The sequence below is a fragment of the Hakea prostrata genome, chromosome 4 (assembly GCF_041222555.1).
Source record: "Hakea prostrata isolate BN-2017 chromosome 4, UWA_Hpros_2, whole genome shotgun sequence".
Classification (NCBI taxonomy): domain Eukaryota; kingdom Viridiplantae; phylum Streptophyta; class Magnoliopsida; order Proteales; family Proteaceae; genus Hakea; species Hakea prostrata.
This window is the reverse complement of record NC_142603.1, coordinates 9,127,122-9,141,125: the sequence shown is the minus strand read 5'-3', so window position 1 is coordinate 9,141,125 and position 14,004 is coordinate 9,127,122. Positions and strand designations below refer to the sequence as shown.

The window sequence follows — 14,004 nt, the reverse complement described above, 5'->3', positions numbered from 1 at the left end:
TATGGGCCGGTGGGCCTCCATGTAATTCGCTTTACTCTGAACAAATTCTTTTTACCACTGGAACACTTCTCTGAACACTTCTCGGTATAAAATAAAATGGGCCTGAGGATACTACCAACGGTCAAAACTTTCCTTTTAGTTTTAAATCATACTTCTCAAACGGTCATTTTGTACTCCAACGGTCACTTGCATTTCAAAATAGAACCAATCTCTCTCAGAAGTGAAAAAATCAAACAACGATCTGGTTTCTGAAACCCATCCCGCGATATCCTCAACTCATTTACTTCCTCCGCTGAAGTGCTCCAATCATTCCATCCGCAGAGCAAGACACAATAAAATTTCCTTTTCTTCTGCTGGGTTTGATTCTTGAGGGAATCATGGTGGTCTCCTCAAGCCCTAATAGATCATCGGCTCTCTTTTCAAGCAGAACGAACCCTAATTCGAGGTCCCAAGAATGTAGTGGCGTCAGAAAGAGTTTCAGCGGTGATCCTTTCACCAAATCATCTACTGTTCGGAACCCCAGAAGCTCCAATCCGGTCAATCCTCCCAACAGTCCTGCAGGTTCAAGAATCTTTCCAACCTTTCTCACTATCTAAATGTTGTTTCCATGCGTGTGTTGAAGTTTGTTATCTTAATTGTAATTTGATTCATGAAATGCAGATTTTTCGTCGAGGAACTCAGGCCATGGAGAGGGTTTGGCATCCTTGAGGGTGTCTTACGAGCAGAAGGAGAATGAAAAGAATCAGAGTCTGAAGCCAGCAAGAGTAAGATCTCCTGCCGTTTCACCTGGAAGGAAGAGTTTCATGGCCCCTACGGTTTCTGCCGCTTCAAAAATTAATTCATCACCAAGAAAGAAAGTGTTGACGGAAAGGAATGAAGCTGTCAGAACTTCTATAACATTTTCTGGTGGAAAGTCTCCCTTCTCGGCTGTAAATCAGTCTGGGTTAACCGAAGAGGCTAGATCAGAGTCAGGAACCATCTTGGGTTCTAAGGTACATTTCGAAACCCCTCGAAAATCAGATGCGACTGTGGCAACTCCGGTTCTTGGCCAACCGACTGTTGCTGCCAATCCTGAAGATCATGATTCTTTTATCAGAGGTTCATTTGTCAATCCTGAGGTACCTACAGAAACCCTTGATCACTCATTCTTTTCACCAGAGCCAAGAACTATGGACTCCAGATGCATTAGGTCTTGTATTTCACCGTCCCCTGTGGACATGGATCCATGTCTTCCTCCTTACGATCCAAAAACTAACTTCCTCTCCCCAAGGCCACAGTTCCTCCGTTACAAACCCAATCCACGGATTGAAGTTTACCTAAACAAAGATGAAGGGTATGACCCAGAAGAGGGAAAGCCACTTGAAGAAAGCTTCTCCCTCGAAACTAGTTCAGACACTGAAACCAGCGAAGAATTTCAGTCTCCAAGCCAAGAGAAAGAATACGAGGATGCTGTTTCCTCTAAGATTATGCCCGAAGAAGAAAATGATAACCTTTTCTCTGAACCTGAACTAGACATTACTCAAGACCAAAACCAGGTATTCCAAGCTAGTAAGACTCAAAAGCCGCATTTGTTGGCAAGATCTAAGTCCGTCTCTCTTCTTCTGGTTCTCGTGGTTGCATGCTTGTGCTTTCATGTAAGTGACACTCCAGTCCATTATTCTCCTCTGTTTAAAAGTCAGGCCATCTCTAGGTTTGATTACCCTCCAAGAATAGCTGAATTTGCAAAAGCAAAGTTTGATGCGTTTTCCCAAGATGTAAAAGTCTGGTCAGCCAGCTCTGTTTCGTATCTGTCCAAACTGATTTCCTCTCCAAACCAAATGCAAGAGACGGGTCCTCTTGAATTTGTTAATTCAACTTCTTCGGATGAAAAGCATTTGGCTGACCTATACCATAATCTAGATTATGGTTATTGCGATGGAAGAGAGAAAACCCTGGATATCGAAACAGTGGAGTATGTGGAAGAAGATATGGTGGTCATGCCAACTAATGTGGAGTCGGAAGAACAACCTCAGGTAATTGTACAGGCTTCGGATCTGAAGTCTGAAATTCTAGACGAAGGGGAAGTCCTTAAAGAAGGGAACTTTAGTTCTGCTAGCAACAATGAGCCAACCAATGTTGAGGTCCTAGAGAAATATCCCAACACAGAGGTTGAAGAGCAATCACCTCTACGTCCAGAGGTTCAGGATACGAGTCCTGTTCTGGAGGACTCGGAATTCCTTGAAGAAGGTAATTTTGGTTCTTATAACAACATTGAGCCAACCAATGTTGAGGTCCTAGAGAAATATCCCAACACACAGGTTGAAGAACAATCACCTCTACTTCCAGAGGTTCAGGATACGAGTCCTGTTCTGGAGGACTCGGAATTCCTTGAAGAAGGTGATTTTGGTTCTTATAACAACATTGAGCCAACCAATGTTGAGGTCCCAGAGAAGACTACTAATACAGGGGTTGATGAGCCAGCACCTCTACTTCCAGAGATTCTGGATATGAATCCTGTTATAGAAGAGGGCTTACCGGAGGAAAATGATGCTGGTTCAGATTATTCACATGGAAGTACGCCTAGTCTGGATCTACAAGAGTCTTCTTTACTTGAAGGATCAAATTATAGGTTTCCAGAGAAACAAGTAATGGGAATTTCTTCAATTGTCTTGACTCTGTTGATTGCAGCCCTTCTCTATGTCAAACAGAAGAAAGCTCCCAAGGTGGCTGCAGTGTCAGTAGAGCAATTGGCAGCCAAGAAGTTGAGCTTGTGCTCAGTCTCTGCTAGCAGTGACCATTTAAATCAGGAGAGAAGAATTTGGCCGGCAGAGGTTAAGGAAGTGAGTGAGTCAAGTCCATCAGAGGGAAACAGTACCTTGCAGGGAAGTTCAAACCGTAGCAAGAAGGCCTCAGATGGAACAAATGAAGTTCAAAGCCAGGAAAGGAAGCCGAGGAGAAGCGTCAAAAGGGAATCCTTGACCTCTGCATCAGAGTTCTCTGCTGGTTCCCTTTCGTATGGTAGCTTTACCACATATGAAAAATTCCAGAGCAAACATGTAAGTTCATTCTTAGTCAAAAGAACCTTTTAAATCTAAGTAAACGTATGTTACACTAACATGCTCTAATGCTTTTTTCTGTTTATTGCAGAAATCTGGAGAAGAGGAAGTGATTACACCAGTCAGGCGTTCAAGCAGGATCAAGAATCATATTGCTACTTCCCCTTGAAAATTATCTTGTCATTTACCTTTGGCTTTTGTTGATTCACGTGTCGTGTTAGTTTAGCGCAATTACATGTAATCTTGAACCTTTCAATTGAAAGAAATGATAACAGCGTTCTGCTGTTTTCATGTGTCTATTTCTATGCATTCTCTTTTCATGGTGTGTGTGTTTGTTCTCTCTATAAACAAAGCCAGCCACGCACAGCACCCTTCTTTTGTCTCCCAATACTTGGGAGAACTGAAGGCATGAATGGAAAGTCAAGAGTTTCAGTCCTACAAACATTTTTCAACTTGTGACTTGGGAAAGTCCGACTTGGGAAAGTCCGGCTGTTATATTATTATTCTTTTTTTTTTGTCACAAACGTTATTAGTCCCTTGTCAAAAGGCAAACTTAAGCCTCAGAGTCATGGCAAGAAAACTGTAAGGTTCAATTTACTCTGGTGTTAGGTGACACAATCAAGCACAGATGATCAGCTCTGCCACTACAATCTTGTAGGAGTAGTTTTGGCATTTTAAGCACCTTCAGAATCTAGACGATTATACTCTAAAGACAAGAAGAAACTCTAGATATTAGAAATTCTTGGAACTGCAAGGAGGTTAGATGGTACCGCACTCTCGTGACTCCACCACACATTTAGGAGAAAAGCCTACCTCCAACCACGCATTAGAAACCATGAGAAGCATCATCAGAAAATCCACTGATAGGTTTTTACGCACCGCACCATATGCAGTTTCAGAGCGTAAACTAAAAAGGGTAACACCATTTTAGTGCACAGCCACCTCGTGAAAGTCAAGCTGGCTGGTCGTAGTGTAGCACCTCAAACCACTCATCCGAATATAAAAACTAGCCACCAGTATCCATATGGAACTGACTTGAGCGGGCATAATATGCAACACAGACGGCAAAAACTGAGACTAAGATACAAGTTTAAGCAATTGAAGAGAACTCGAAGCTTATTGAAGACGTTTCAATGTACATGGCAGAAGCTTTTGTAAAGGGCATGTCGTTACCCAGCTGGTAAATAGCCCAAGTTAAATGGGAAAAACCATCTTCCACCTTTACCTGAATAAACCCTTGCAGCAGCAAGCATAGGTTATACAGGATTGCTGTACATTAAACTAAAAGATGGGGCAAAAAATATTCCTGTGAAAACACATTTAAACTTCTGGGTAACATTTTGCAACAATATCTCCATGCTTTTCCATGGATGACAATTTCTTTTTCTTTCCCTGTGCCAGGCTCAGGAGGAAATCTATGAATATGTGCTCGTAGTCTGGCACTTTCCCATAGCCTGCAATAATTTCAACATCCAGTCAGCAAAATGCAGGTTTTTGTGGGATAGCGAGGAACACAATCATGCATGCAACCACATAAATGAAGATACAAGAATCAAATTTCACTTGCCAGGGAAGTAGTTTATGTCAATAACATAAAAGCGATCTTTTGTTCCCTGCTGTCTAATTATATCAATGTTGAACAGACGAAGACCCTACATGGTAAAGCACAAAAAGAACCAAGAATCAAAACCAACAAACATGAAATACATGAAAGTTCTTCAACACCACAAGAGAGTAATATTACCAGCCGACGTCGGAGCCCTCTTGCAAGTCTCTCAAGTAAAGGTCGTGGGGGAAGTTCTGCAGGCACAAAAATGGAGTAAATAAGCTACTTCATTAAACTGAAATGCTCTTTGATTCTATTATAGAATGTTTTGGAGCTTCTTCTCTCGTTTCCTTCTTTTAATACCAATTTGTGTACTCAACCAGGCACCTTTCAAGACACCCTCTTTCAGTAGCATTTAATGCTCAGCTGAATTAAATTAGAAGGACAAATTTATTGATTGTTATCATTTGTTTGAGTGTGTGTGTTGGGGTTGGGGTTGGGGTTGGGGGGGGGGGGGGGGGGGTGTTTGCGCTGATCATAAAAATTTTGTTACCCTTACCATGAACAGTTGCTTTTTTGGGTCAACATGAAGCTTTGTCAATAACTCAGATGAATACCAAATATCCATACTAAATGAAAATTTGTTCTCCTCTCACCTTCTCTACGTTGTATACACCAGATCTTTTAATAGAGATAATTACTATTGCCCCCTTATACTTTGGTTTTATTACTAATCAAACCCCCCCTTCTTTATGAAATTACTATTGCCCCCCCCTTCTTTATGAAATTACTATTGCCCCCCCCTTCTTTATGAAATTACTATTGCCCCCCTCACTTCTAACGGTGTTAAGTGGCTGTTAACATAAATATGAAATGTCTATTTTGCCCTTCATTAAAATTAAGAAGTCAAATGGCATTACCCTCATTTATAGAAACTATATTGAGTCAATTATATCCTTAAAATCTTATATTTTAGAATTAGTTTTGGATTTGGTGGGACCACATACTTATGGTTGTTGAAACTCTCACATTCCACTTAAATTTTTTCATAATTACAATGATAGAAGTTTTACAAACAAATTAGCATATAAGATGCTAATTGATAGGAAATTTATCAGCATATATTAGGTGATTTTCAATTTCCAACTTTGAATTAAATTTGATATTTCTTAATATTTTAGTTTCTATTTTAAGTTTTATTTAATTACTTCTTTCCTTTATTTGATGATTTCTTGTTAGAGAAGAAAAATCAAATCTTTCCTTTATTCGGTGGTTTCTTTTTAAAAAATAAAAGTTGATTTTTTTCCATAGTTAATTAAGGGCAATATTAATTTTTTTTCCCAAATTTAATTAAGGGTAGTATTATAAAAATTGACAAAAGAGTAAATAAGTAAAAAGATAATTGCACGGTTATTTTTGGAATTTTGAAAAAATATATAGATGCCACATCATCAGTAAACTAACAGAGCTTAACGGTAAGGGGGCATTAGTAATTGTAGACAAAGTTAAAGGTTGGATTAGCAATTTTAAAAAGTACAGGGATAAAGTAGTAATAAAATCAAAGTACAAGGGGACAACAGTAATTATCCCCTTTTAATACTATAGTTCATGACCTCTACTTTCAATAATATATATTTTAGAAAAATCTAAAAGCCTTTAAATATAGTTTCTTTTTGCTTCATTCTACAACTGAAAATTTATTTTCTTTCACTTCTGACCAAGCAGGATCCTAAATGTCCCCAGTGCAAATTCACAAACTTCAAAGACAAGTTTCGGTATTCATTTGTATAAAACACAGTCAACACTTCAGTAGTATAAGTGCACAAGTATTGCTATCAGCTGAAGTTTTGATCATGTTTATACACAGCCACACATGAAATCTTAAACCAACTTCAAAGCTCAGTGGACTCACCAGCAACACAGGGATCAAGATCTGCCTCATCTGCGGACGCAGCAGCACAAGAAACCCTAGGAAAACGGTACACACCAGCACTGTGTAAAAGTTCACGTTCATCGATGTCAGGTAAAGAGAAACGCCGAACCACTTTTATAGCTTCACCTACAATATAAACCTTGAAGAGAAGACCCCCTGCAACAAGACAAGTAAAGCTATGGGTAGTGAATTCACAAAAGATGATGGCTTAACTGAAGGAGATGACTTCACTAGGTTAATGCCAAAGGCATACCATGATTGACGAACTCCTGTAGAACAAGAGGAGGTTCAAGATTCAAGAGGGAAAATTGATCGTATGCAAGAGATAGTTCATGAGATTGCGCACTTCCATCAACAACCAGTGGCTTTGCAACTGATACAGAAATCAAGTATAGACAAAGTCATCAATCAAGAAGAATTATCAGAATTTAATTAAAAAAAAAAAAGATGAGTAATGCTCTGTTTCCAGGATGTGACTGCCATATAAGTAGACTAAAATCAAAGGCAAAACCACCATAAGCTGGTGGTAAAAAGCTATTCAACACAGGCTTCAAACCACAGACCAGGTAATAAATTCTCTCTCCGGCCTCATAATGCTACTATCTAAACGCATACTGCATTCTGGTAACATTAAAAAAAATAAGATAAAATAAAATAAAAACCTAACCTTCTAAAAGATATGCCAGTCAAACTGAAAGAAAACTTGGATAGACAAATTCAAAATCAACTCACCTAGAGGCAGCATCAGCCCAGCTTTATTAACTGCATCAGGGATGGATGATGGGTCTTTTTTAACAACCAACTGCCTTGGAACACCAATTTTGCCTACAAAAGCACTCAACAACCAATTCAAGGTTTGTCAGCATTACTAAATGTATGCAAGATCTAGCATGAAAGACTGATCCTAACAAACTTTTTCACCAGACAGCAGATTCAATAAGCTCAAATAAATTATTATCACCCATAGACATCTTATTGTTTAGGGAAATGGTTACGAAATTACCATAGCAATCCGATAGGTTAAGTTCAACAACATCCTGGAGCATGGATTGGCGGTTGTGTACATGTTGTATGGCGTCTGGAGGATCAAGGACAGTAACTTCAGGATGTTTGAGCCTATAATCCTTCAGAAGAGAAAATCAGGGGTAAGTAATAATAGTTTACCACAGAACCAAAAAAAATTGAGTAACTAAAAATCTCATCCACACCCAATCAAAAAGAAATCAGTGTGTAACTAATTCAGCTACGACATAGTCAAACATCAGATAAGGTTTGACTAAAAGGCAAAAAACTACAAGTATTCAGGGTACATAATCATAAACAAAGCACTGTATAATCCAGCCAAAGAAACAAATCAGATGTCAAACTGGAATGTCTAAAAAAAATGTTGTCAACTTATGCTGATATACCGTTGGCATAAGATGTAAGGAACAAACTATAAGTCTAATAGTAAGAAGGAGAACTATAACTAACTTTAAAGGACGCAAGATCTTGTGCAAATTGATGACACCATTGTTTGTTATTAGTGATGGATTGTGCAAATAATAAAAAAGGAAAGCAGTGGTCATCAATCAAGGTGAAACTACACCATCCGGAACAAGGTCATAGCAGGAGAAGCCTTGCCATAAAGTACCAAGTAAATCATTCATGATAAAATTAGTAATCTAGTATAAAGTACACATTAGTCACATGATAGTCACATGAATGTATAATCCTTCCTGTTTTGCTCAGCTGAAAATAAGATGGGGACTTCCATTCCCACTTCATGCAGGTATCAACAGTGAAGCCTAACAAGAGACGAAGATAACAGCATCTTGTTTTATATATATATATATATATATATATATATATATATATATATATATATATATATATATATATATATATATATGAGAACAACAAGGTGTTGAGAGCTAAATGTAGTTTACATTGACATAGCCAAAGCAGGCAGCCCTGCCAGTGAACACTGGAGCTTGTTAATTTTGAGAATACTAAAGAATAACATTGGGATCAAATTGCCTCAAAATCATACAACTCAATATCAGATTTGATGATGCAGGTATAAAGCCCTACATCCTCAAGAGGAAGCCGCCAAAGAAGAGCTGCTGAGGCTGCTGTCCAGTAGTAGTAGGATAGAGTATTCCCATAGCTGGTTTTTCAATTTTTCAGTCTTTTTAATTAGGTAAGGATTGGTTCAGATTGTTGGTCAGCTGATCCAAATCAATGCATGCCCCATGTGGGTTGTAAGGGCAGGATAGTTTTTTACTATTTTTCAAAGTGTATTAGGATCCTCATTCTCCACAAATGGAAGGGAGAATTGTTTTTTGTTATAAATTAATTCCTAGGACAAGTTCTAGTAACATTGATTCATTAACTCCTTTTCTATTATGACTTGTAAGGCTTTTGGCCATCCATTTATAACCCCATCAAGGGAAGAGTATCGATGTTCAATTTAAGTAAGCTTTCATAAGAAACAAAGTCGGCAGCGCTGGACTGGGACCTTCTTCTCAGAGAGACCACTAGGCAGTAAATGAATGGTTTGCCAAGCAGGTGAACATCAGAGGTTCAGCCTAGGCATAAGCCGTTATCAAGGTACGTGACATTCCATCATCAACAGAGTCTGCCAAGCAGTGCTCTACTGGTTTGCCAAGCAAGGAAGTCTTGGGGACTTGGCCTAGGCAAGAAAACACCACCCCTTACTTTCTCCATCCACACACACACACACCCTTCTTTCCCACCCCAACCCAAAAAAAAAATAACAAAATCTATCAAGATTGTAGCCCATCATGGACTGAACCAAGCTTCATATTCGGAACCCCCATACCCCCATTGACCTGCCATCCCAATTGCTGCCCATTCTATATACTCAAGATCCCCAAACCAGCTGGTTGTTGAATTTTCAAATTCCCAGGCTCTAAAAGCCAGAATCCAAAGCTGGCCCAATCCCACAATTAGATCCTTTGGTGGGGATCACTGCCATACAACATTACCTACATTCCCTCAGAGTATAATCTCCATCTTGTTGGCAGAGATCCCACTTTCAAACCTCAAGAAAATTACACCATCTCAAGAAAATCTCTTATAGTCTTATTATCTAAGACCACCATCCCATAGGCTATTTTCATCTAAAAGCTTGTTTTGACTATAAAGCCATCACACTGCCTCATTGATCCCTCGTTATCATACCATCCAAACAGACATCCAAGGGACCTCTTTTGAGATGTCCCTTATTAAATATTACCCCAAGGACAACCATTGCTGAAATTGCAAGAGACCCTTTTCTTTCAGTTCTAAGCTTGGTTCTGATCAAGATCTTAGTCAATTGGCCCTTGATCAATTGCAACGACATAATTTTATTTATGTAGGATTTACCAAGTCATCCACATTTAACCCGAGGTAACAAAATAAGGTGGTACTTGGTAAACTGACTCAATGGACTATTTTTTCCTCTTCTTGCAAAGATGATTAGCAATACTAGTGAAACTGGGCAAAAAAAAGAGAAAATTTCAAAGAAAAGTCCTCACTTGTTGATATTCTTGAGGCTTTGACCTCAACTATCTGATCATGATTCATGATGGAGAAAAGAACAAGTATTCTGCAAATTATGCCAGACCGATATAAGTTTTATGCCTTAAGATATCTACTCATTCAACAGCATTGTCATTGCTCACCTGAAACCTTGGATACAGCCAAAAAAATTAAGCACCGTACAACCATACATGCTGACAATTGCTTGGGAAGCACTTAATTACACAAACTTAAAAATATAAGTACTTTAAGCTCAGAGATGAAGTACCAAAGTTTAGACGAACTAACCTCAATTTTTTGGCGCCATTCCTTCCCTGGTAACTGAAAAAAGAAACATACAACTTTGTCAGCTATAATAACAATCCCTAGTCAGTAAGTTCCTTTTTTCCCAGTAAGATGCAGGACATAAAAAGTAAAAGAAAAAATAATATGTATTGAAGAATGAACAAGTGAAATAAAATTTTAAATAAGCATGATTTTAGAGTTCAACAACAGAAAAATTCCACGAAAATAAAATTGACACCAGATAAACCATACTAGGTTTTCAGAAAACTAGAAGATAAACAAAGAAACTTCAAATTTTTACTGACCTTGTGCAGAACAATGTCAAAAGGACCCTGATTGGAAACTGGTCTGCTTGGATCGATTGCAACAAATAATATCCCCTTATTCCTGCACAAATTATGATAACTATTGTTAGGTGTACACAGGGACAGGCAGGAGATTATGACAAACAGAAAATGAATGTAAAAGAAGAAAAGAGAGAGAGAAAAAGAATGATAGAAATCATTTTAGGCTTCAAATTGTCTATAGCAAACCGAACAGATTGTTAATTGTGTAGAGACTATTAAGATTTCTCTCCCCATCCCAAAATCCAAGGGGGGGGGAGTATAAGGAAAAAGTAGAACTAAAATCTTCTGCAATAGTAAAACCATTAGTCGGGAAGGCAAAAGAAAGCTTTGAGGGTTTCAAATGCCCCAAAACGAGAATTTAAATCAGCCAAGTAAGGTAGAAGATCCTCTGCTAGTCACATTGAACAAGTCGTTTAAAGTGTATTTTCTAGTAAAGGTTTCAAATTTATGACCACTACCCAATACCAATAACAAATTAAACAACAAAGAAAATTAATGCATATAACACCCATGGAGATACAAGAGGAAAAAAACCTAACACGCTCATTCCAAAATCTGCACAATTAGAATAGCCTTTAAAATATATACATATCAAAATGAAGAAAAAAAAGCCCAATAAAAAGAAACATATAAAGAACATTTGCTCAAACCAAGCATACATAACTTAAGTATCAATGTTTGAAAGTCACAAGCAGGCTCACATGCTAGCATAAGCATAATTTAGAAATTGATACAACACAAATGGGAAATCTAGTTCCACAGATATGATAGACTTCATTAAAGGACAAATTCTGCCCAAGGATTTTCTTAAGGCTATGCATTAAGGGTTTGAATACCCTATAACCTCCTGTCTACAAGCAATCACATGCTAGCATAAGCATAATTTAGACATTGATACAATACAGATGGGAAATCTAGTTCCATAGATATGATGGACTTCATTAGAGGAGAAATTTTGCCCAAAGGTTTTTCATTAAGGGTTTGAATACCCTATAACCTCCTGTCTACAAGTAATCATCAAATAAGAATTCCAGCCCCCAGGGAAAAATAACAGAGGCACAGATGTATATCCTTCCACAGAAATATACAGAGAAATAACTTACGGTGAATATATTTGGTCGGGACAGTGGAGCTAGTTTTGCATGACTAATTAACTCCATGAAACGCAAGCCAAAATGCATATAAGTTGAATATTTGATCTGATACTTAACAACCAGTAAATGGCATAAGAGATGGATAGCTCAGGAAGACCATGTTTATTCAATGATTGTAAAACGTTGTTAATGTTTCTCGTCTTTAAAGGAATAAATTGCAAGTAATCAAATTTCAGACTGATCAAAAAAAATTCAAATTTCAGGTGAGGCATAACCGCCGAAGCCAATGGTTTGAACAATAACCCAAAAAATGTCGTGTAAGAAAAGGTAACTGCAAACTACAACTTCCCGGAAATCGCAAATTGGTACTACTGATTTCCCAGTTTTCTCCAAACATATACTTTACCATGCAAATGCATCAGAATGTCAACAGATCCGAACGAAACGAACGAAAAGTTGGAGTTGAAATTTATTAACTGATTTAATTACCTAGCCAATCCCAGGAACTTGGGCTGCATAAAGCTCTTAGTCTTCTTCGACGTTAAAGCGTATCCAACCACGAGTTTCTGCGGATGCGAAAACTCAAGACCAAACGAATACAACGGAGAATTCATCTCGTTTTCTTTCTCTTCTTCCTCATCCCCCTTCAATCTCATGATGCCCTTGGCCATCCCACAAGGGGGCATAAGAGAAAAGAGATGATCAAATTCAGAATAAAAACCCTAAAATCCAAAAATTCTTAAACGCTCCTCCTTCAATGCTTGGCTTGTGAGTTATCTATCTGAGGAATTACGAGAGAAAGAAACAAGAAGGAGAAAAAAGAAGAAGAGAAAAAAAACGAGAAACCAGAAAAGCGAATCCGAAGGTGTCGATGATGCCTTCTTGTTATATTAATTGTTTGATGTTTTCTACAGTCTGGACCAGTGAAAGTCGTAAAAACCCCACTAGAACAGACGACTAAGCACAACTTCGAGGTAGGCGAAACGGAAGGAGTAGTTGGTTAGCAGTGATGAGTGAAACAGAGACCACAGATTAGGAATACAAAAACCAGGCACAGCCCCGCATGGAAGAGAGAGAGTGAGAGAGTGAGAGAGGGAAAATGGATGTGGACGCTTGAGCAAATGCTACATTTATAGTAGCAGAAGTGGGTATGGAAGCTACGCTTCACAGAATCACAATTTCACAAATCACAATCTGAAATTTCCGTTTCCTTATTTAACCCTGAACCTTTTTCACCAAGAAAATAAAGTTTTGTTTTTTTTTTCGGTAAAATGCGTTTTATATTGTAATAAATTTAAATACGGTAATAAAAACCAACGGGGTTGGTCCAAGTGGTAAGCAGCTTGGTTCGCTTAAGCAAGGTTCCGGTATCGAATCTTTATGGATGCAAAAAAATCCCCGCTGGGAGACTCACCCACCACAGCAAGGTGTGCGACGCGGGTCGAACCATCGATTTATAAAACCAAGGTTGGCAAACCCCCGAAAAAGAAAAAAAAAAGTAATAAATATGACCATCCCAGTCCGGAATCCAACACAAAGCCCCCAAATCTCTTCCAATAAATCACGAACTAACCATGTTGTATAAATAGGATCATTAATGTGATTAATTGCTTGCAAAGAGTCACTGCGTACCTCCACATCGACATATTGTCGTTCACACGCAGCTCTGAAGCCCACAACAATCTCCATTAATTCCGTTCGAAGCACACTATTAGTAGTAAGCCTTTCGGCTATGGCAAAAAGGACTTCGCCATGACAATTTCGTCCTAAGGTTTTGTACCCTCCACGCTGTCCTACCAAGGAGCCATCACAATTAATTGCAACCCAACCTTTTTGCAACCCAACCTTCAAACGGTCAGTTCCAAATTAAAGGCCGCTCCACGGGATGGTAGAAGATGACCTCAATATTCCATAAGTCAAAAAAATGACGATGTAATGGTGTGTCTTCCACGCGACGGCATGATGGGGAGAAACGAGCACGAATATCACTGATGAGTGATGACATGGTGTAAAACGGTGCCCAGCCGGTCTCTCATGATGAAAAATATAACGATTTCTAGTCTTCCATATGTGGTATACAGCAGCAGTAAAGCAGAATTTTCTTACCTCTTGCATCAAAGAGGGGCCTCTCAAGTGTTCTTGCAACCAATTGATTTCCTCACGCCAAGTAGGGAGGATGTCACGATTGAAGCCATTGAGTTGAAGGAGACGAGTCCAAATTATAGTAGAAAAACTA

General features: G+C 38.6%; 2 protein-coding genes across 2 annotated transcripts; one reads left to right on the top strand and one right to left on the bottom strand.

The window, feature by feature from the left end:
* The first annotated feature begins 149 nt into the window (after window positions 1–149).
* LOC149017654 (uncharacterized) lies at window positions 150–3,417 on the top strand. Its single transcript, XM_089151980.1, has 3 exons — window positions 150–561; window positions 661–3,035; window positions 3,127–3,417. The coding sequence occupies exons 1-3, from the start codon at window positions 378–380 to the stop codon at window positions 3,202–3,204; spliced, it is 2,637 nt and encodes an 878-aa protein (XP_089008106.1). The 5' UTR covers window positions 150–377; the 3' UTR covers window positions 3,205–3,417.
* A 341-nt stretch (window positions 3,418–3,758) lies between these two features.
* On the bottom strand, window positions 3,759–12,856 carry LOC149017653 (inositol-tetrakisphosphate 1-kinase 3-like). Its single transcript, XM_089151982.1, has 10 exons — window positions 12,258–12,856; window positions 10,633–10,714; window positions 10,331–10,363; window positions 7,518–7,638; window positions 7,247–7,339; window positions 6,768–6,887; window positions 6,494–6,670; window positions 4,780–4,835; window positions 4,603–4,687; window positions 3,759–4,489 (listed from the first exon to the last, which is right to left on the bottom strand). Exons 1-10 carry the CDS (start codon window positions 12,452–12,454, stop codon window positions 4,356–4,358), a joined length of 1,098 nt encoding a protein of 365 aa, XP_089008108.1. The 5' UTR covers window positions 12,455–12,856; the 3' UTR covers window positions 3,759–4,355.
* Between the last annotated feature and the right edge of the window lie 1,148 nt (window positions 12,857–14,004).

Excerpts from the sequence above, each read along its gene's own strand:
- LOC149017654 (XM_089151980.1), top strand. The coding sequence starts at position 378 with ATGGTGGTCTCCTCAAGCCCTAATAGATCATCGGCTCTCTTTTCAAGC. Across the intron at positions 562-660 it reads TCCTCCCAACAGTCCTGCAG|ATTTTTCGTCGAGGAACTCA; the intron begins GTTCAAGAATCT and ends CATGAAATGCAG. Across the intron at positions 3,036-3,126 it reads AAAAATTCCAGAGCAAACAT|AAATCTGGAGAAGAGGAAGT; the intron begins GTAAGTTCATTC and ends TGTTTATTGCAG.
- LOC149017653 (XM_089151982.1), bottom strand. The coding sequence starts at position 12,454 with ATGCCCCCTTGTGGGATGGCCAAGGGCATCATGAGATTGAAGGGGGAT. Across the intron at positions 7,340-7,517 it reads TAACCTATCGGATTGCTATG|GCAAAATTGGTGTTCCAAGG; the intron begins GTAATTTCGTAA and ends GTGCTTTTGTAG. Across the intron at positions 6,888-7,246 it reads TGGGCTGATGCTGCCTCTAG|TTGCAAAGCCACTGGTTGTT; the intron begins GTGAGTTGATTT and ends TTTCTGTATCAG.